The 21,350-nt window shown below is 30.3% G+C and overlaps 4 protein-coding genes across 4 annotated transcripts; 2 read left to right on the forward strand and 2 right to left on the reverse strand.

The window, feature by feature from the left end:
- The first annotated feature begins 1,328 nt into the window (after positions 1-1,328).
- Tsp_01317 (carboxypeptidase A4) lies at positions 1,329-5,267 on the forward strand. Its single transcript, XM_003377076.1, has 13 exons — positions 1,329-1,373; positions 1,839-1,975; positions 2,029-2,149; positions 2,209-2,310; positions 2,375-2,466; positions 2,519-2,540; positions 2,594-2,701; positions 2,727-2,792; positions 2,846-2,882; positions 2,939-3,144; positions 3,199-3,550; positions 4,645-4,760; positions 5,145-5,267. The coding sequence occupies exons 1-13, from the start codon at positions 1,329-1,331 to the stop codon at positions 5,265-5,267; spliced, it is 1,527 nt and encodes a 508-aa protein (XP_003377124.1).
- Positions 5,268-7,110: 1,843 nt separating this feature from the next.
- Positions 7,111-9,701, forward strand: Tsp_01316 (putative nucleoredoxin). Its single transcript, XM_003377077.1, has 9 exons — positions 7,111-7,124; positions 7,562-7,940; positions 8,059-8,219; positions 8,249-8,366; positions 8,617-8,821; positions 8,893-8,981; positions 9,083-9,173; positions 9,315-9,424; positions 9,492-9,701. The coding sequence occupies exons 1-9, from the start codon at positions 7,111-7,113 to the stop codon at positions 9,699-9,701; spliced, it is 1,377 nt and encodes a 458-aa protein (XP_003377125.1).
- A 4,829-nt stretch (positions 9,702-14,530) lies between these two features.
- Positions 14,531-16,599, reverse strand: Tsp_01315 (homeobox protein DLX-5). The gene is made up of 6 exons (XM_003377078.1): positions 16,281-16,599; positions 16,024-16,211; positions 15,944-15,982; positions 15,421-15,558; positions 15,241-15,366; positions 14,531-15,088 (listed from the first exon to the last, which is right to left on the reverse strand). The coding sequence occupies exons 1-6, from the start codon at positions 16,597-16,599 to the stop codon at positions 14,531-14,533; spliced, it is 1,368 nt and encodes a 455-aa protein (XP_003377126.1).
- Positions 16,600-16,624: 25 nt separating this feature from the next.
- On the reverse strand, positions 16,625-17,591 carry Tsp_01314 (conserved hypothetical protein). The gene is given in 4 exon segments (XM_003377079.1): positions 16,625-16,708; positions 16,998-17,254; positions 17,269-17,437; positions 17,535-17,591. 4 exon segments carry the CDS (start codon positions 17,589-17,591, stop codon positions 16,625-16,627), a joined length of 567 nt encoding a protein of 188 aa, XP_003377127.1.
- Positions 17,592-21,350: the final 3,759 nt, after the last annotated feature.

Raw genomic sequence — 21,350 nt, forward strand, 5'->3', positions numbered from 1 at the left:
AAAACGAATAAGATTTTTCATGAGCTATTTATTTAATTTATTTATCAACTTCATACATTTATTATTTTTAAATTAATTATCAATTTTAATAAACTGAACAACTTATTAAAATTATAATAAATGATGAATTTTCATGCGTAAAAAGCGAATATTTGCATGCAATAATGAAAATAATTTTATTTCTCTTCTAGTTCAAACGGTTCTATTTTCAACTAGAAACGTGATGTTTGTTAAGTGAAATTCTTAACCACATCAAAAAACTACTATGCATGAAGAAAATTGAAAGTTCTAAAAAAACATAATTAATCTATGGCATCCATTTTTAAAAGACAGGCTTTTTCTTTTCTTTTTTTCAACCGTAACTTCAAATGGCATTCCAATGAAATCATCATCATTAAAGTGTTAAATGTTTGAAAATATTTTTATTTATGCCAAAAATAATGAACCAAAAAAACTTAAGAAAAATTAAATGCTCAAAATTGCAAATAAATTTGCAAAGAATTACAACTAAAAGATTACGTTTTCCACATAAAGATGCTCCAGTGAAAGCGCTAAGCAATAGGACTTTACTTAAATGATTATTAATGACTTTAATGCTCTTTATTGCTCTTTTTCAATTTACTGCTATTAAAGCTGTTACACAAAAATGAGCAAAACAAAATATGTAGATGCACTGTGCATAATTTGTAAATTTACATTTGCATAGCTATCAAAAGTAAATAAAGCGGTCTTTCACAATGTAAATTCATTTCATAACTGAAGTTACAAATAACTTTATAATTGAAACTTTATGCCAGAAAATTATTTAAAATTGTTTTATGTTCATTCTTAAGTTCAAATAAGCAAAACGACCATGTTATGGAAATAATTTAGTTTCGCATATGTTGCAGTACAAAATCACTTTAAACTTTCAGTTTTTTAAATTAAATTCTAAAATAAAAAATTATATAAATGCAAATCATTTAGATAATTTATATATAATGTAATTTACATACAGATTAATAGATGAACGTTTCAAATTGCTGTAATGAAAAAGAAAAAACGTCGATATATGTTCAAATAAAAAATTTCATACGGTAGCCTTCCCTTTATGTGATAGAAGTTTACAGCATCCTGCTGTAATTTCACAATGCTCAGACATTTGTTGAGATAATTAAATTTTATAATAAATAAATATCTGCATGCAAAAAACAATAAAATGATTATTTATTATGCAACACTGTCCAGAAAAATAAACATGCAAACTATAAAATTGATGAGCAAAGGAATTTTAACAAAAAACACTATCGCTTTACATATCAATCACACCCTGTTTTAATTTTTAACGCATGAGAAATCAATTTTGTCAGCAGACAAATCTTCCAATAAAACTAGTTTGCTTAAAGTTCATTAAATTCTGCAGTAAACAACTGTTTAACTATTTAAAAAAATGTGAAATCATCATATTATTTTATAAAACTTTGGGACATGTGCACTGCATTTATATAAAATAAAATTCTAATAAGCAGAAAGCTTTCAAATGTCATCCTTTTATGAATTTGCAAAACTTTTCAAAGGATAGATAAAAAATTAATAAAATGCTCATCTATTCATCTTTTTAACATCTAATTTTCAGTATTAGAAATTCAAAATTTTTAAAATAAAAATTTATCTTGAATTAAACAATATTTTTTAATGAAATACACAATTTCACATTTGATTTTGTAAATCAGAGTACAAGAAAAATAAAAGACATAAAAACAGCTCAAAAAAGTTCATTTTAAAAATTAATAATCATTAAATCTAAAATCAAAATTAAAAAAAATTTACTTCTCTGTAAAGTAGTTGTTTATCTTCAGTTAAATTTCTGGACTGAAACCGTTCGTACTAATTCACCTGTCGATGTGATGATTCCAGAAAAATCAGTACCCTACATTGAAAAACTGTGCCAAATTAATAATATAATGTATGAAATTACAATTGAAAATGTTCATAAGTAAGTTCAATTTGCTCACACATAGTATAACTATTAATTAATCATATTTTAAGACTGATACAGGAAAAAAAAGCTATGGCAGAAAAGAGAAAACAATTCTCAAGAACGTTTAAAGACTTTGTAGGTTCTAAAAGACCACTTTATGATCACAGCGATTATCAAAGTTACAACAAAGTAAAAGATATTTCATAAAATTATAATTGAAATGTAGTTAAAAAATTTTTCTTTTTCAGATGTACCGCTTTATGGAAGCTTTAGAAAATGCATATCCAGAAAATGCAAAAGTTCTAACACTTGGTAAGACCAGAAATGGAAAACCAATATATATGATTAAAGTAATTTTTATAATTTTCATAAAAACATTAAAATATTATTATCTTTTTAACTTAATTTTATCAGATTGCAGAAAATTTGAATGCATCTGGAAAAAAGGGTTTCTGGATAAATGCTGGAATACATGCTAGAGAATGGGCCTCTTCCAGTACAGCAATGTATATCATTGATCAGGCAAGATCTTATAAGTGTTACTTTTTTAAATAACAGAATAGAAAACTGCTTTTTTCTAGTTAGCTAGTCAATGGCTATGCTCAAAAGGGAAATATTTCAAAAAGATTTCAGGGTCTAATTTGGTATATTGTACCATTACTCAATGTTGATGGTTATGAATTTACCAGAAGAAACACCCATCCTGATGTATCATACCTAAATATATTGACCATGAATACTGTTTGTTAAATTTATTTATTCTTAGGTGCGACTCTGGAGAAAAAACAGATCTCCTGCTGAATGTCTCAACAATGGTCAATGTTGTAGGGGCGTAAGTTGATAATAAGCTTCATACGTTTGAAATTCATGAAATCTACATTTCAGGTTGATCTCAACCGCAACTTTAATTTCAATTTTGGAGGTTAAAAAACGCAAATTAATTTCAAACCATGTTTTTAAGCTGTCTACTATTTTAAGGCGAAGGTTCAAGCACAGATCCTTGTGATGAAACTTTCCAAGGTCCATTTGCTTTCAGTGAACCAGAATCTAGAGCTGTTCGAGACTTTGTTTTGGCTCATAAAAATCACCTTGGAGCGTTTATCGACCTGCATACATATTCTCAGTTATGGATTCATCCATATGGTCATCGCCCAGACACTTATCCTGCAGATGTTGATGATCTGGTATTAAATAAATTTTTATTATAAACTTCAAAATTTATGCAAAAGTATTTGCAGAAAATGACAGGCATACAAGCTATTAATGAACTGTATAGTTTATATGGAACACGTTACAAAGTCGGAAGCGGTGCTGATACATTATGTATGTCTTGGAAACAATACTTTTTGCATTTAATGTGCATTTTTTTGTTCACAGATCCTGCTAGTGGTGGAATGGCAGACTGGGTAAAATCAGCTACAAAAATTAAATACACATATTTAATAGAACTTCGGCCAGATGAGTGGGTTTATGACGGGTTTATTTTGGATCAAGCTCAAATTCTTCCGACTGCTCGAGAAACTTGGCAAGGGATAAAAGTAGTTGCTGATGCTGTTCTTCGCGAAACTCATAAAGCTTCCATAAGAAGTGGTTGGTTTTAACTACTTAAATTCTTATTTTCAACATTTTGAAAAGATAAAATACATTAGCAGAAATTTTGCTTTTTCTTTGTTTTGCTTGTTTAGCCTTTGGCGATTAATGACAAAGAGATGAAATATTTTCATCTAGTTAGTAGCTTACAAGGTTTATAAAGTAAATTCGATTTTATCATTAAAATTTTATATTTAATTATGATTGAAAGTGTTAATGTACTAATACTGTAATGTAAACAATAAGTTAACTGAATTCTGAATAAGGAATATATCAATCTAATACAAAAGTTCAATATATTTTTTCATCCATGAATTAATCACTGCTCAAATTTTAAGTTTACGGAAAGATTAAAATTTTAATTAGCAGTTTATACAGTAATTTATAATAAAATTTCAAATAATTGTGCTTACAGCACCACATTTTGAATTTCACTAAAAAGTTTTCTTTTCTAAAATTTATGCAAGTTTAAAAATTATCTAATAAATGCACTACAGCTTTTATTTGTTAAAAATACAAAGTGCACTGCATTTTAAACATTTCACTGTCTAAATATGAAATGCGATATATTTTCTTTAAGTATATATTGAGTGATAATTCTGCCATAATAAAAATATTAAATTTAGTGTTAACATGCATATACTAAAAAGAAGATAACAGAAAAGCATATGATCATTTTACATATACTGCAATGCATTCAATTCTGAATCAAGTATACAGGTTTTCCTCAACTTATGAAATACTCCACTTATGACCACTTAGACTTACAAGACTCTCCTTGTATGAAATCAATAGAAAAATAAAACAAAGTCTTATTATACAACGTAGCACTTATGTATGCTTATGTGTGAAAAAACAAGCTATTAAGACTCATATAATACAAGAAGCTTCTAACTTACCACGGATTTGATATATGACAGGGAAAGCGGAACAGAACCTATCATAAATCAAGGACCCGTATTTCACCTATAAGTAATACCTGCATTTTAATGGAAATACTGTAACTATTATCATCTGCAGTGAAAAGATTTTTATAAATGATGTAACTCAAATGAATAAATAATCAACTATTTATTTATTTATTTATATTTAAGTGTTTCAGTATTTGTTATATATTATTATACATTTAATATTTGCTAAATATTTTGTATCAAAATTGAAACTTGCATATGAAGAAGAGTACTGTGACTACACAATAGATATGGTAAAGGTGAGAGAAAGAAATAACTTGTTTTTAAAATATATTACTATAATTAATTAAATGGTTTCCAGTAAGAAAATTAAATGCTGGTGCCATGAGCCAGGAAGTGAAAGGAAGAGAAAAGCTATTCTGGATTAAGTGATTTGAGATGACTAAGAAAGTCGAATTAGAGAATATGGGAAGATGCCGTTTCATTTGAAAGACCTACAGTTCTCCTGATAAACCAAATCACATAGAATTGTTCAAAGAATGTGCAAGTTGTGAAATTTCAATCATACTATATCAGAAGCAGATGGTAGTAAAAAATTAAGAGAAAATGCTACGAGCATTGTTAAACAGGAATCAATTATTTAGAACAAGAAGAACAGGTATGATTCTCATTTCTTTTATCAGGCATATGGTGTATGGTTAGCAATTGCAAACAATGAAAAAGAAACAAAAGAGTTTGTTGTTTCAAAACCTAAAGTAGCATCAAAAGACGCAAGTGATGCGTGCAATTTAAGAATGTCACGATAATAATTGCCAAAATTTGACTGCAACAAAACAATTCAATGCATTTTGGGATGTTTCAGTCTATTAGTGAACAGACAAGTAGACGAGAATGTGTATTTATCATCTAATCATACTGGAAGAGCTCTGAAGGTAATTAGTGAGTTCTCAGTAAATGCAGCTAATTATTCAGAGCCCTGCAAACTTTACAAGAAAGACTTGATCAAATAGATATAAAAGAATGTTATATTAATGTTATAAAATGTTACAATATTGCAGAAGTAAGGAAATGCCTAAAGTCATTCCCTTCTGAATTAAGGGATTTGTATAACAAAATAATGCTACGTTTATGAGCATTAAAATAAGTCAGTAAAGGTCCAATGTAATCAGTTAACGTGCCAGAAACTCTTTTGACCTCTTTTAAAAGAACGATTTCATCACATATAAATCAAATATAAGAGAATTTTAATAAATTAAAAAGCGCTTGTCTCGAAGATTTCTTAGAATTTGATATAAAAGAAAATTTAATGTTCACAGAAAGATTGATTGCAGCCGTTAAAAAAGACAAAAATAGATTTGGAAATGAAAATGGACTACAGCTACAGCTGCGTTACAGATTGCCATAGAATCTCAAATGAAATGTGATTTATGCCACAGGACACATGGCATTAGCAACTGTCAGGAATTTTTTCCTGTGAATATCAAAGAAAGATTAAATGCAACTAAACGACTTGGTTTTTACTATCATTGCCTTAGTGTAAATTGTCTTATAGCCATTAAGAAAAGTAAAATTCAAAATGTTATGCAGAAATTATTTCAAAAATATATCTAAGAAAAGAAACACAAAATAAATAAAAATGAGAAATTCAGTCAAAAGAGGTTTGGTTGAACACAGAATTCTACACAGAAAAGGCCTTAAAATATTCATAATAGAAGATCACATATTGCATAATCAGTAGGCATGATTGAGTTTTTGTTGGATCAACCTGATATCAAGGGATTTCACTATATCCAATAATTTATTAGAAACATGACCATCATGGCAGAATAAGATTCTTGATATACTGATGTCTTCATCAGTTTCATATTAAATTACAAGCAGGCATAACTAAAATGCCTTTACAGTTAAAATTAGAAGGTAGAGATGCAAGCAGATTGAAAATTTTAAAGACAGCTAGAAGTGACTATTTTACTTCAACAGAATCACATTTGAATTAACTAGCTCACCAATCATAGTGATGGAAATGTTACCACATGATGCAGAACTGAATCAATTGAAGTTAGTTTGGAAATATAGCCGTAAACGTATGAAGAAAAATGCATGACATCATTTTTTGTTGCGAATATAAGTCATATGCGGGAGAACAGATCTAAGAACACAGAGAAATTGAACTTGCATGTTATTAAGTGTACTGTAGCTAAACGGCAAATGAGATAAATGTAGAATAGGACAGCTTGTTTTTTGTTGTTTAACATCATATGATCAGTTGCTCATTGGATATACATAGGTAAGATCAAGTGTGTGCCTATATATATTTGCATTTTATAGCGTATACTGTGTGAAACTTGCATTGTACTTGTTTGAATATTAATAGTTTCCATAACAAACATAGACTCACTAGAATCCAGAATGTAGTTCACTGCTGTATAGTAAATGAAACCAGGACGTCAAGTTAACAAAGACTGATGTAATTATAAAAAAATGTGAAAATAGCAATGAGATGGAATCAGACGTTAGCACATGGAGAGACAGCATTTGTTGCACCTACTACATAACTTAAGTCACATTTGATTTAGCGCTTAGAAAACTGATTAAAGAATGAACTTACTCACAAAAGATGAAAATTAAACACTGTTAAAGTTAACAGTAATGTTAATGTTAAAGTATTTTAAGAGTTAGGTACTATGCATCACAACTCAAAAAAAGATAGCTGCTGAAGCCATTTTAACGTTTATTTTGCTTATATAAGCGTTTACAATAATGTTTAAGTTTATGAATTCATGTTTCAGATAAACTTATGTGATAAGTAAATAATAGTTTTGTGCCTACGTTAATGTAATTACGATTTAAATTTAGTACATATTCGTTTCACGAATGCTTTGAATAAAATTTTTACATTCATACTTACTTTAGTAACTTTTTATAACATACAAACCTCAAGAAATTTTAAAATTCTTTTTATTCTGGAATAATTTAATAATAATATAAAGAATGAAATTTTTCAGCATTATTGAATATACTAGAGCAGTATATATACCAAAACTTGATTTTATTTTACTGTATTCTAACTTGTAATGAAATATTGGTTCAACTGTTACAGAATGGAACAATATTCCTCCCGGTTTTCAGCAGCATTTGACAGTATGAAAGATGCTGTTGTAACATCTCGTAATAAAAAAGCAAAGTCTACCATTGGGGAGCTGTTTGAGCAGCATCAGTTTGTGGCGTTTTACTTCTACCGGGATAGATCGACTTTGTGCCAAGCTTTCAATGATCATCTTTGTCGTTTTGTTGCCAGCGAGCAGGAAATATCAGAACGGTTGCAAAATTCTGAATCAAATTCTGCAGAATCAACTTGTGATAAAAAGCCGGTTTTTGTGGTTGTCTGTATTTTTTCAACTGAAGACAAGACATCATTTCAGAAATTAGCTGCCAAGCTTCCATGGTTTGTTTTAGAAAGGACTGAAAGTCGTGCCAGGGTTTGTAGCTTTTCAAACAGTTTGAGTTGCACCTGTTTTTTTGTTTACATATAAGATTTTATTGACAAATGTCAATTCTGTTTTCTATTTGGTATTTAATGTTAACTGTTATTTTTAGGAAAAGCTAATGCGAATATTTCGAGTGCGTCGTGCGCCTTGTTTTTCTTTAATTGAATGTGTGAACAAATCAGTGTGCGCAGCAGACTGTTGCAAGGATGTTCAAGAAGATCCTACAGGGACTGAATTTCCATGGTCTGCTCAAAATGTGATAAATTCTATGTAAGATTACTGTTTTTTATCTTATATAGGAGGCCAAAAAACATAACAGATGTTATGAATGGAGAGCTGCTGTGTGAAGATGGTACAAAAAAGCATTTTGATACTCTACCAAAAGGGATGAGAGGTGTCCTTTTTGCCGCACAGTGGGTATGCTTTTATTAGTTGTTTTTCTTTCATTTTAAGTACTGTACACTTTGATTGTTTTATTTGTTGAATGTTTCATTTGTTGTGATCGTAAAGTATAATTTGTAATTTATTGAAATTCAGTTTGGTAATGTTATTATATTTTTGTTAGATTATTTAATAGATAATTTTGTTACCGTTTATGTTTTTTCTAGTGTTGTATTATTAATTAATCACTTTGATTTAATTTATTCACACAGAATAGTGTTTTTAGTGTCCTCCATGTCGAACATTTGTTTCTAAACTGAAAGAAACTTATAAGAAAATCAAATTGACGCACAGTTCTTTTGAAATTGTGTACTGCTCACATGATCGAACTGAACAAGGATTCAAAAAATTTTCTTCGCAAATGCCATGGTTGGCCATACCTTTTTATGATCCTCGTTCCTCTTTGCTTGCTAAGATGTTTCGAGTTCAAGGTAAATAAATGTTGTTTATTTTTCAGTTTAGCTGCCTTGTTTAGCCATGTTTTTATTTTTATTATTTTTAGAAATTCCTGCGCTTTTAATTTTTAATGAAGATTGGCGTTTAATCAATCGTCATGGGAAGTTTGAAGTGCAAGCTGATCCTTTGGGGAAGGTATTTATTAGTCTATATACATTTTTTTTCTTAAATTGCAAATTGAATTTGTTAATTGAATTGAAAATGTTTGCATTTAAATATGTTTGAAATATTTCTAGGAGTTTCCTTGGTACCCAAGATCTGTGATTGAATTAACTGAAAAGACCAGCTTTTATTTACGTGAAGATTTGTCATTGGTTTTATTTACAGGTATTATTCATTTCAGCATTTCAGTACAGTTGGTCAAAACATCACAAATATTGCTCTTTACTTCTAAATTTGGCATAAGGATAATAATAAGATTTGAATAGAAAGTTTTAAAAAATATTTAATTGCTTTTATTTACTGTAGAAGGCACTTCAATTGATTTGACGTTTGCTCAAACTTTCTTTCTGCCAATTGCTGAAGAACATTTCAATGATCAGTATGAGCCTGAAATTGTGTTCTTTTATGCTGGAGATGTGAGTATTTTATTATTAATTATGAATTTAATTGTGATATGAAATAATGAATCAAAAAAACTTTAAGGATCCGGTTTGCGACAGAATTTTAGAAGTATTTGGTCTTAGCGACTTGCCATTGCCTTTGTTGTGCATCGTGGATCCATTTTCAGAATCGCTGTACGTTTGTGACCATCCCAACGTATCTGGCGAAATTATCCGAATTTTTATCAATAAATTTAGGCAAGATGAATTAGTTGCAAAGCCATTCCCTAAACCTAACACTTCTAATGTTTAATCTTGTTGTTTCACTTCATTTATTTCTCTTACCCCTATATTGCTCCAGCAAATGGTTTTGGCTTCCAGTAATGAATAAAATCATTTGCAAAATAATTACCTTTGACTATGTCAATTTTTATGTTGTTGATCGATTTAAATTTTTGTTGAAAGCTTTATTCTGTCGCTTTTTTAAAGAATGTTTCAGTTTGTTCTAGAAATAAAGGGAAACTTTAAAAGTTGTTTTATCATTTTGTTCTTTCGAATAAATCAATTGCACCTCGCATGTGAAAGTTTTCACTGAAATATTTCAAATGCAATTTTATTCTTCAATTTTTTAATAGTTATTTTTTTAAACAGATGCTGAAGGTATTCAATGCGTATAGCACAGTTTGTAATTCATTAAAAATCAAAAAAGCAGTAATGGCATTTAGAGAAAAAGTAATCATGAAAAACTGAAATATAAAAAAACTAAAAGTATCTTTTCAATTTTGAAATTTCTATATCTGTTGGAGACTGAAGGATCATTATAGAGTTTGCAGAAAAAAAGCTATTTTTTCATTTTTGACCAATACTACATGTCAGTGACAAATTTTATGCGCAAAATTTTAGTCTAAATTTAAAATTAATGTTTCAACAAAACAAAGTTTTTTGAAATATTTAATGTATTTACTTATCATGCATTTTAAAATAGGTAGTAATAAATGAGACGTATACGGGTAACGCTTGCAATTCAAATCCTATTATTAGCTAATATTGGAGCGCTTCAAAAGTTTATCATTTATCTGTAAGATGAAAAACGTTGCAGCAGTTGATTTGTAAAAGATTAATTATTTTTGAGTATATTAAATAAAATCAGAAAATTATTTTAATAAAATTTTGGCACGAGATAACATGTTTCATGTTTATTTATTGTCTAGTTAAAGTTGAAATGCAATTAGCGATCGCTGAGGCAGAAAAAGAAAAGAAAATATTGCCTTATGCAAAGCATGGCTAAAGAATTCAGCCCAATTTTTGCGGTATCTGGTTGGCATAATATTGATAAAAATTATCGATAACACAGACAAGTTTATCAGTTTCAACAATTAATTTATTACATTTATTTTGTATATTAATTACATGCCAAAAAATTTAATATAGCTTTAAAATTGTTTTAATTTGAAAATTATTATTATCTGCATGACATACATTTTCGAAGTCCATCTATTTGTTTATATTTCTTTATTCATCAAAAGTTATTCATGCAATTTTAAAGCATTAAGAATTTTAATTTTGACAAATTCAGTATAAGCAACGTAATTTATTTTGAAATGGTATGGCAAATTCTCAATTTTTCAAAAAATTCAAAGGCTGTTGAAAATTGTACGTGCGCTGCGTAGCAACTTTTCTGAATTCAAATAATTATTCTCCCTCTGAAAATAATAAAAACTACTCAAACGCTTTAACTAATACCATAATTCATATTTTTCGAAAATGCTAACAATATAACGCATTGCAACAACAACGACGACAACAATAGCAAAATAATTTTTTATCAGTTTAAATGTTTGTTAAAAAATTTTTCATTATTAAAAAAAAGAAAAAATAAAATTCAAATTGCATATTATTAAAGTTAATTTTTGCTTAATTTAAAATCATGTCACCATAGAAACAGCATAATGCAAATACAAAATAAATAAAATAATTTTATAACTTGTATTATTTATTTGTTATTATTTGTTTAAAATGTTTCCCATTTATCGGCTGTAAACAGTTCATTCTCATAACTGATCATTTCATTATTTCAATGAGCGTTTTTAAAATATTTTTGTAACTGATTTTGTAGCAAGATTTAATCTTGCATTGTACTGTCTCTGAAGCATACTGTGTTATTAATAATGATCAACTTTTGTTTAAATGTAATTGTATTATATGGTTAAGGTTGAACTATAAATGTTTTAATGTTCTCTTTTTCATATTTTATAACAGTATTTAATTTTTAATGCCAAAATTATCAGCGCACGTAGAAAATAAAGTAAAATTTGAATAGTATGACCTAATTATTGAAATCAGAGAAAATAGAGTTTTATTTAAGTAAAACTGATGTGTGACTCTTGGTGCAATAGGTTTAAATCTTGTAAACAGTTACAAATCATTTATTCCTCTTCATTGCAATTAATTTTCTGATCATACCGAATTAGTTGCATACAAATGAATTTACAGTTCTTTTCTCTGCCCTAATCTATTGTAAGCTCATGATGATTATGAACACAGAAAATATTATGCATATAGTTTATTTCAAATACGATATTTTAAATATTATTTTATCATGATTTTTATCGTAATGATTAACATTTTAATTAATGTTAATTAACATTATGCTAAATCATATAAATGAATATGAACATCAGTTGTTGTTCGCAATAAATTTAAATATAAGCTTAGGATTTAAAATTAAATAAAATATATACCTATTAATATAATCCTTTATTTTAAGAAATATCTACGCATTTTAAATACTTATCAACAATTGATAGTAATTGTCTTAAAATTTTATACTTGGTTGAAAATTTTCGAATAAAGTTCATTCACTCAATAATGCTTAAAAACTTGCACAATTATTTGCAGTCTCCTATAAAATTTATTTAAAATTTTAATATAAAACTTTAAATTATTGCTCAAGAATTATTTATAAAGTAGAGAAGTATAAAGTAAAATTTATTTCTGTACTGGTGATGTACATCACTTTATATTGTAAATATTAATATTGATAAATTTTGTAAATAAACGCCTAATAATAGCCATAAAAATATAATAATAATTACCCAGTAGCATCTACTTTATATTATCAAAGCATTTGATAAGTTAAAAATGCAGAGGCTAAATGATATAATTATTGACAAAAATGAATAATGAGCCATAACATTAAAACGAATTCAAGTTCGTTAATCAATTTAACTATTTAAATATTTTAGAAGAAACGAAATGAGCAGGGTTTTAAAAATATTTTTCTTTTGTTTGATCTATGATATCCAATGAAACAGTATGACAATAAAAACTGTCACACGTTCTCTTTTGCTTCCAACAAGTACATTTGAAAATGTTTTCATATTTATCATTTGGGAAAATTTATGGGCGCCTTTTTGATTTTCAATAACACATATTGACATTATCCACTCAACATTTGTTTGCTTTACATTTTTCTATAAAAATTTATGGAAAAATATTTCTTTTAGAAATTTATTTATTATTTTTATGCTTATGAAGTTCTAAATTATTTATTGTCTTAATTTTGCTTAAAAAAGCTGCTTTTCCAAACTTTCAACTGAGTCAGTGCTGGCAATATCAATATCAAGCATAACATAAGAAAATCAAAATGGCCTAATGAACTATTTTAAACTGCAGTTATTAAAACTGTTCATTTTAAAAATAAACTTCTCACACTCCATTAAGAAGCAACTTGTTTGTTTTGGCAAATAAATTTTCATCATACATTTTATCAACTGCTTATAAAAAATTAATCAATTGTATTATCATTTGAAATTAACAGTTACACATTAATGTATTTTTTACATATTTTTTTCAGTTTTGATTTCCAAAAATAGTTTATCTTTAGATTAGAAAAGTAAATCATATTCTGCATTATAAAATGCTTTGCACTGCATTTCTAAATGTGTGTTGTACGTGCTTTTCCACTATAATGTTATAGACGTCCCATAATTGAGAGCAAAATCATAATGATTTCAGCAATCTTGATTGAGTTCTGTTCTTTATTCGAGAATTATGTTTATTTTATTAAAAAACAAGTTTTCTGCTTATTAAATTTACCTCGAATTATTTTTTTAAATTATTCTATTGTTATTCAATGAAAAGCATTCACATCATTTCTGCTGAATTGAATTTTAATCTTTGCAAAATGAAAAATTAAAGTTTTCTTTGCTTTAATTTTTTAAACAGTAATATAAAATATTTTAAAAAAATAATTATTTAAAAGCAGCTTGCTAAAAGAAGCAAGTAAAAATTATTTAAAAGTGAATACTGTTTTGTATGTGCTGCATGCATAAAATGAAAAATATAAAACAATTTTAATTCTGAGGCGCATGTTGCACAGTTATTAATTTTTTGACTAGTTTGAAAAAAAGACTAAAAATAAAATTTTGCAAAAAACTAATTTCCGTTTTATTGATACTAAACATATCCATGCCATGTTATGCAATTTCATGACATTATGAACTTTATCAATCTCTAACTTTCGCTTGTTTAAAAATTAATTTTTTTTCTATTCTACATTGAATGATAAGACTATGCAGTTTGATTATTGATGCTCATCAACATAGGTCTCTTCAACTTCCTATGTCAAAGCAACTATGTGTATTGGTTTCTGATTAATAAGCAAGTCTTGATGTTGGAAGAAGAAACACCTCTTGATTATTGTTGGGCCGTAAGCGTGGCCTGCTACCCATCTACTGCATTATGTACAGCAGGCAATGGAAAATTTGTCTTCATTAAAAAGAGGCGTGTCTTGTACTTCGACGCACTTCTCTTATTGTCTGGCCAATTAAATTGAATTAAACTCCCATGCTACATGACAAAGAACAGAATTGCATTTCCATATGCAAAGGGCTTAATTAGCTCAATAATTGCAAAATAGTACCAAACAAACATTGAATGCATGAAAATTTTACTAAATACAACAAAATTTAAATAATACAAGTGATATATGTGCGCTGATAGATGGATATATATGCAGTAATGAGATGCCGTTCTAGCACGAAACTTTTGGTGTCTTCAATTTAGGAGATCAGATCGCAGAGGTCTTGTAAAGCACGACATAATAAAAAAAAATTAAAAAAGCAGTCATATGCATGCAGTTCAATACACATTAAAGCATAAGTTGGATGGATGATGGTAGCCAGCAGGTGCAGGCATTTGCTGGAGAACTGTTTGACTGGTACCATTTTGATGGATATAGTCGTAGGGATGCATTTGTACCGGTGGCTTAATGCCAACCAAGCTTCCTGCATCTTGACCAATTGCAGCTTGTTGAAAGACCTTATTATCCAAATTAGTCAAAGTAAAAGCAGCTTGGTTAGCTGAATTCCATCCTCCTTGAAGACTGTTTACAGAAGATGGGCTGGCAGTCGCAGCCGGGGAGGAATCGCTTTGTCTTTGCGTGGTCGGAGCCATAGTGACCACAGGGCTGACGCACATATGCCCCGTTTGGCCATGGTGGCTAACGCTGGTCACTGGAGACATATTATGGCGACCGTTTACGTGACCTAATCCGCTTCCTCCTTGAGTTGACGACTCAGGAATCATTTCAGCTGTCTCATGCGACATCACCGTCGAATCTTGCTTAACTGGCGTGAGAGGCTGTGACTTCATCATTTTCTTATATTTTGATCGGCGATTTTGAAACCATATTTTTACCTAGAATATTGAACAAAATAATTATTGACTTATTGTTTAAAAGTTTAATCAATCAACTGAAGTGAGAATGAAAACAGTTGAAATTGTATCTAGTTTTAATAGGTACACAATGATGAAAAGTGCCGACGTTTTTGGGAAAAATTTTCAACAACTCTTAACAGAGAAAACAGAAAGCAAAACGAATGGGATGTTGCTTCAGGCGAAGCAACTTCATTCGCGTCCGTTGATGGTGATCTGGTGACAGGCGTCCGTCGACTGATTGAAGTATCCAACGACGGCTAGTGACATTATGTCAGTAAAAAATGAAAACCAGCGAGAAAAATTTGGACAACCGGCAGCCACTCGGAACAACTTTGAACACTTTCCATTTCTAGATTGCATATGATGACAATTAGCAGCCCAAGCGGAACACGCCCGCATCCAGCTAGCTGAGCAGGTTTTATTTTTGTATCACAGGTGGACCCCTTGCCCTACACTACTACTTCCCACCTAGCTAAAAATGACGTAATTTAGGCCGCTCCCAAAGTTGTAAAGGAACTTAATAAAATTATTATTTTCAGCAGATTGAGCGTAATTATGGCAAAAAATTCTAAAATAAATGTATGCTGTTCGTGAAAGTTTTATAAACTCAACTGTTTCTTCAAGTTGACAGATAATCTCTTTGTTCTATATGATGACCCAGACATATGTGGATTATGCAAACAGTCAGCATGACAAAAGAATTGTTGGTCAATGACCCCCAGTGTAATTTTCAGATTAATATCACTTCTGTAAGGATTAAATAAGCTTTTGCAAATAATATTATGTAATTAAACAGCAGCAATATGCTGACATTAATTGTAATACACGAATAACGTTCGAAATATTTGTGTAACCTTTTTTGCTCACACAAAACTGAAATAGCATTTCAAAGAAACAAAAAGTCAGATTTTTACCTGAGTTTGAGTGAGTCCAAGAGACGCAGCTAGTTCAGCTCGTTCAGGTAGCGCCAAATACTGCGTTCTTTGAAATCGCTTATTCAAAGCTTGCAATTGTAAACTTGAATAAATTGTACGTGGTTTTCGCATCTTTTTCCCTTTTCCATTCAAGCGTACTTCACCACCTTCAATAATTTTTGTGTTTTCTAGAAATAAAATTATTTTATTTATTAATTGCAAATTTCAGCAATAAGCAATAAAAATTCATAATTTACCTTCAACTGGTGGAGATGACGCGTTAGGATAACTTAGAAAAGCACCAGGTCCGTTAGCTCGACCGTAGGAGTCTACCGGAGCGGCATTAAACGAAGATACAGGCTGATACAATCCATAATTTGATGCTAAGGATCGGGGTCCGTATCCATCAGTTTGTGGAACTGCCGGCGTCATTGTTGGAGGATTGAACGTGCCACGCATTGTATTATAACAACTCGAAGCATAGATATTGTTTCCTGGATGAACATTTAAGTCAAGAAACGAAGAATGTAGTTTTGCTTCGCTTTCACCTGGCATTCCACAATTCACTATATCCATGTCTCCGTAAGTGACCAATTCACCGTTATGGATGCCCACCTTTGGAAAATCCATTTGGTTGCTTCAATATGTTTGCACGCTGAGTGTTATCCAAGTATAAGGTATAATCCTATAAAATAAAACTTATGGTAAATTTAAGCTGCAGCAAATATCTAAATAGCCTAGACGACGTTTATATATAAGCATATTGCAGAAAAAATGGAAAGCAACCGCAGCATGAGTAAGCTGCTAAAGGACAAATGAAAAGCTTACGTGAGAAATGGAAGTGAATAATGAGAGAAGCAAACTTCCCGCCTACTGACAAATAGAAACTGACCAATCAGATTTTAGTAATCGACGTCAGCGGGCTGAGCATTCAGCAAATCAAAACTGACTAGTCGCTGCGTCGTTTGTCAGACCAACGACGACCTCGGCCTATTTTGCCTCATGCTGACGGACACGTTCTTGTCACAATATACAGAATTGTGGCGTGATGTGTCAGCACCGCAGGGGGGATTTAGCTGACCGTTGGTCCAGAAGCAAGCCGGCCACCAGACCGACGCCACTATAGCCTTTTTTGTACTGCTACACACAGGAGAACAATGACAATAGAAATGAATACCTACTAAGCCCGCACTGGATTTGGCATAATGGAAATCAAGCTCACCCCTCAGAACTGACCAGAATAACTAACTGAGGGCACGTTGAAACTCCCGCCCAGCGGCTGCTCTGTTCCACGGTCAGCTACAGAAATGCCCATTGTACACATCGGCGTCAATGGAAAAGACACATGACACTCAATGGCGCCAGTTTTCTGCTCATTCAACTTCAAAAGCCGTTGCCTATTTCCAAAGAAAGTCTGCTAAGTTCATTTATTAAAAAAAATTTTTATCAGAATTCAAAGTTCAATACTGACAGTAAAAAGTTTCAAAAGCAAATCAATAAATATGATGAACCAGATATGTGTATAATTTAAATGTAAATGCTACTTTAAATATTTGTTGCATGAGCATTATTAATATTATTCTTTATGCATATTTTCAAAGAAAACAAAAAACATATTTAATTTCACCATGCGCTTTGTGCAGTTTAGGACAAAATCTACATAACAATACTTTTGTTTAAACAGCGTATATTTTTAGTGGTCATTTGTATACTAGGCGTTTCAAATAAAAGCAAGCAAATATATATGTATCAGCACAAAAAGCCAAATGTCATGACAGATTTTTAAATGACAACATTCACAGTTAATTTACTTAAATTGTAACTTTATAGCAAAATTAAATGATCGTGACAGATAAGCTAGCAAGCACGCTTGATAGTGAAATGTATTTATCGAGTGCTTTCTCACTGAGGATGCAGTGTCAGTTGACTTTCTTATCAGTTACATAAAAAGAATTAAATTATTATAAAATTAGTAAATTAATGTGTCAAATATGCAGTTGTAATTAGGTATAATCAAGAGAACAAATGTTGATATTACCTACAGAGTCATTACTGAGGTTAAATCTGTGAAACTATTATCTGCTTAACAAAGCTTACGGAACTACAATGCTGGATCAGTTTATAATAAGGAAATGATCCGTAGTAATGATTTTTTGTTCACACTGTCATAGCATTTGTCACTGTAAGTAGTGCAACATTTGCCGTTAGGTAAAGTGCTCTTTTTTCTGTACTGTAAACAACGTTGATTTTTTTCTTACATCATTCTTTAAACATTCACAACTGCGCTGAATTCCAAGAAATTAACAAAATAACACAACTTATAAAGCACATTAAAACAACAAATTTGAAAGCTTTTTTATTTTTAAATTTTGTTTTGCATTAAAATGAATTAAAGTAAAAATATTTCTTTCTTTCTTTGCACCAAAGTTCAGAACTACAGAAAAAAAATCAAGTAACATCATACCGATTTGAAAGTTGACCACCGAAAGGAAATCTGACAACTCATCTACATTCCTTCTGACTCAGGTGGGCGATGTTGTACCAAATGGAAAACGACTGACAACGTCAGCTTGATGCCAGACTATAATAATAAAGAAATAATTGTGTTGATGACCACTGGGAATAGGTCACAGTTTGCCTAACCATACGTAGAGTTGAGGTAATAAATAATATTATTTTTGAAAAACTTAAAAAATATAAAAATATCAACAGAAAATATCCAACGCATGCTGAAAAATATATTTATTACAGAATAACAAAGTAAAAGATGCTGAGATGCTGTTGAATAGTAAAAAGTGCGTTTTTGCATTTCCTTAGTGCCTCCTAGTCAGCATTGCAATTATCTATAATTATTTCCGACTCTGATCGGTGTCTTTTATCTTTCATATGGTCAGGTCGCTCAAGGGACAGCTTCAGTCAGAAATCAATCTTACAAAGATCACAAGACTGCTGCAGTTGCAGCTGGAAAGTAACTAAAACTTAAAGGTACCCGATGAGTCGATTTTCCATTTTAAACGGACCTACCAATTAAGCGCTTTGTTGTTGACTCTGCAACCAGCTACTGCAGTACTAGTTATAAGAAAGGCAAACTGATGTGATACTGTTTAAAGGCTTGGTTGCTAAGCAGGGATGGACCATCAGCTATTTTAGATGTTTCCCTTTATCGACTCTTCAGCTCTAGTCTAGAATCCGGGAAGTGTCAGTAAATTGGAGAAACGGGTCGATTGTGCATTCGAGCACAAAGCTTCCATGTTTCCGGCCAGTAAACGCCGTTCATCCAACTATCGACTACTGTTCGACAAAGGCTTACTTCTCAAAGCAAACTGACCTACCTCACCAATTTGTGTTTTTGAAGAAAGTCGATCAAAATAAAAATGCTGAAAGCTTAAGTTTATCAGTTCAAACTATATTTTTGTTTTTTTATCAATCAAAATTCTCCTATATGTTTACATGGAACTATGTGCAAACTGTAGGTAGCATCATGGAAAATCTGCAACTGAAATGCATGCAAATAGTGATAGTAAAGAAGATGTGAAACAAAAAAATTTCTTATTACATTTAACCAATTTATGTTTTTTTTTCAATTTATTTCTAATTCAAACTGGTAACTGCTCAAAACAGGTAATCAGAAAGTATGCTAACGCAGTAGAAGAAAACTGAAAATATGAATTTAAATAAAAATGAAATTAAACACATTGAAAATTCATTCAGATCATAATAATTTAATTCATTAAAAATTATTATAACTATTGAATATATTATTCAGTGCTTTTGATTCTCTGTATATATATATATATATATCCTGAACAATTATAAAGATCAGAAACAGACTAAAGTAAATGTTGATTTTGAAAAGATAAATAATAATATTAAAAGTTATATAATTTGAATTAATTCCCATTCAATACATTTATGTGATTTTTTTGTTCAATGACTTATGCTTTACCAGATAAGAAAATGACTGCATCTATAAAGGCATAATTTATTTTAAAATGTAATACTGTCATTTGTTTTACAAATCGATGTGATCAGAAAAATTGATCTGACATTTTTCCATGCCAATACAAGGTAATGTCTCTTGAAGTTGTCAGTAACTAAAATGTAGCATATCACATTGTGAAAGTGTGAACTAACCTCCAGGCCTATTCATTATGACTTAAATTGAGTTGGAAAAGGGTAAAAAACTTAATTTTTGCGCAGTATTTTTCTTTCCGCAATGGTATGAATAAAACTGTGATAAATGTTGTCTTTTTTTATTTTTATGCTAATCAATGCTTCTTGAATTTCTGATTTTTAAAACCTGCAATTGAATTGACTAATCATTTCAATTTTATATTGCATTAGACAATCTGTCCACTGCCACTATTAAAGGCATGATCAATTATAATATATGTTATAAAAATATAATATGATCATTTATAAAATCTCATATAATCAATTATAAAAAAAAGCGTTAAAGATGAATTGCCTGTTAAACAACTGTTAACTGATAAGTTTTACATCAATAAAACAGATGTTCATCTGATCTAATCTAATCTTGAATTGTACAGAGCTATTTCATTATCAACGTAGCTTTCAAATGATATGAAATCTTATTTTTTACAGTAAATATTTTTCTTATCTGTCACGTAGCACAACTGAAGCGCATCTCCTACTACTGCTTAAAATCATAATAAATAAAATGTAGATCAGATTTTGAGGTCACATGCAACAAGGGAATTAAAAATCACCTCAGACAATAGAAAAAATGTTGTTACAACATTAAAAATATTTTTCTGAGCGACATTATTATTTGCACGTGCTAAGAAAGACACTTGAAGCAAACTAAAGAGGAAAATTCTTAAGTGGCCATCTCCCCTGTGGGCTTAACTGGTGAGGTTAAGATCAAGTAACAATGATAATCTCGTTGAAGTAAATGAAACCACTATTAATAACAATTACATACAATAACAACAGCAACGATATTATGTATTAAATAGAGCTGAGCAATCTACTTTACCTTTTTTGAAGTACAGTAGTAGTGTAATGAAGCGAGAGAAAATGACGTGCTTGTGTTCTAGTCAAGAGCTTGTCAAGTGTATGTCACCTTGAAAGCTCTCAGTGATGTCAGTAAGAACGACAACGTGGCTAGAAACGGACAATAGGTAGCGTCTTGCAGAGAAGAGGCCGGGCGCTGAACAGGAACAGTTAATAATGACCTGAGGGAATCGACCTCGTAGTACTGCTGTTGGTCAGCAAGAGGGGCCGACCGTTGACTTTGTGTAAAAAAGCGACTAACATGGAAAGCAAGAACCCCACGCCAATAGCAAACCAGGTCGGAACCGTCT

Source organism: Trichinella spiralis (assembly GCF_000181795.1).
Source record: "Trichinella spiralis strain ISS 195 chromosome Unknown Scfld4, whole genome shotgun sequence".
Classification (NCBI taxonomy): domain Eukaryota; kingdom Metazoa; phylum Nematoda; class Enoplea; order Trichinellida; family Trichinellidae; genus Trichinella; species Trichinella spiralis.

Bases quoted from the DNA above. Each gene is read 5' to 3' on its own strand.
- Tsp_01315 (XM_003377078.1), bottom strand. From the start codon at position 16,599: ATGGATATAGTGAATTGTGGAATGCCAGGTGAAAGCGAAGCAAAACTA. The intron at 15,559-15,943 runs GTTATTCGTGTA...GTAGTAGTGTAG, and splicing joins GTTACACAAATATTTCGAAC to GGCAAGGGGTCCACCTGTGA. The intron at 15,089-15,240 runs GTTGTTGAAAAT...TCAATATTCTAG, and splicing joins TTCTGTTTTCTCTGTTAAGA to GTAAAAATATGGTTTCAAAA.
- Tsp_01314 (XM_003377079.1), bottom strand. From the start codon at position 17,591: ATGCTCATGCAACAAATATTTAAAGTAGCATTTACATTTAAATTATAC. The intron at 17,438-17,534 runs GTTCATCATATT...TGAACTTAGCAG, and splicing joins TTAAATTATACACATATCTG to ACTTTCTTTGGAAATAGGCA. The intron at 16,709-16,997 runs GTCTGACAAACG...TTTATTTTATAG, and splicing joins ATAGGCCGAGGTCGTCGTTG to GATTATACCTTATACTTGGA.
- Tsp_01316 (XM_003377077.1), top strand. The intron at 8,367-8,616 runs GTATGCTTTTAT...TAGTGTTTTTAG, and splicing joins TCCTTTTTGCCGCACAGTGG to TGTCCTCCATGTCGAACATT. The intron at 8,982-9,082 runs GTATTTATTAGT...AAATATTTCTAG, and splicing joins AAGCTGATCCTTTGGGGAAG to GAGTTTCCTTGGTACCCAAG.
- Tsp_01317 (XM_003377076.1), top strand. From the start codon at position 1,329: ATGAGAAATCAATTTTGTCAGCAGACAAATCTTCCAATAAAACTA. The intron at 3,551-4,644 runs GTTGGTTTTAAC...TTTATATTTAAG, and splicing joins TAAAGCTTCCATAAGAAGTG to TGTTTCAGTATTTGTTATAT. The intron at 4,761-5,144 runs GTGAGAGAAAGA...TTCTTTTATCAG, and splicing joins ACACAATAGATATGGTAAAG to GCATATGGTGTATGGTTAGC.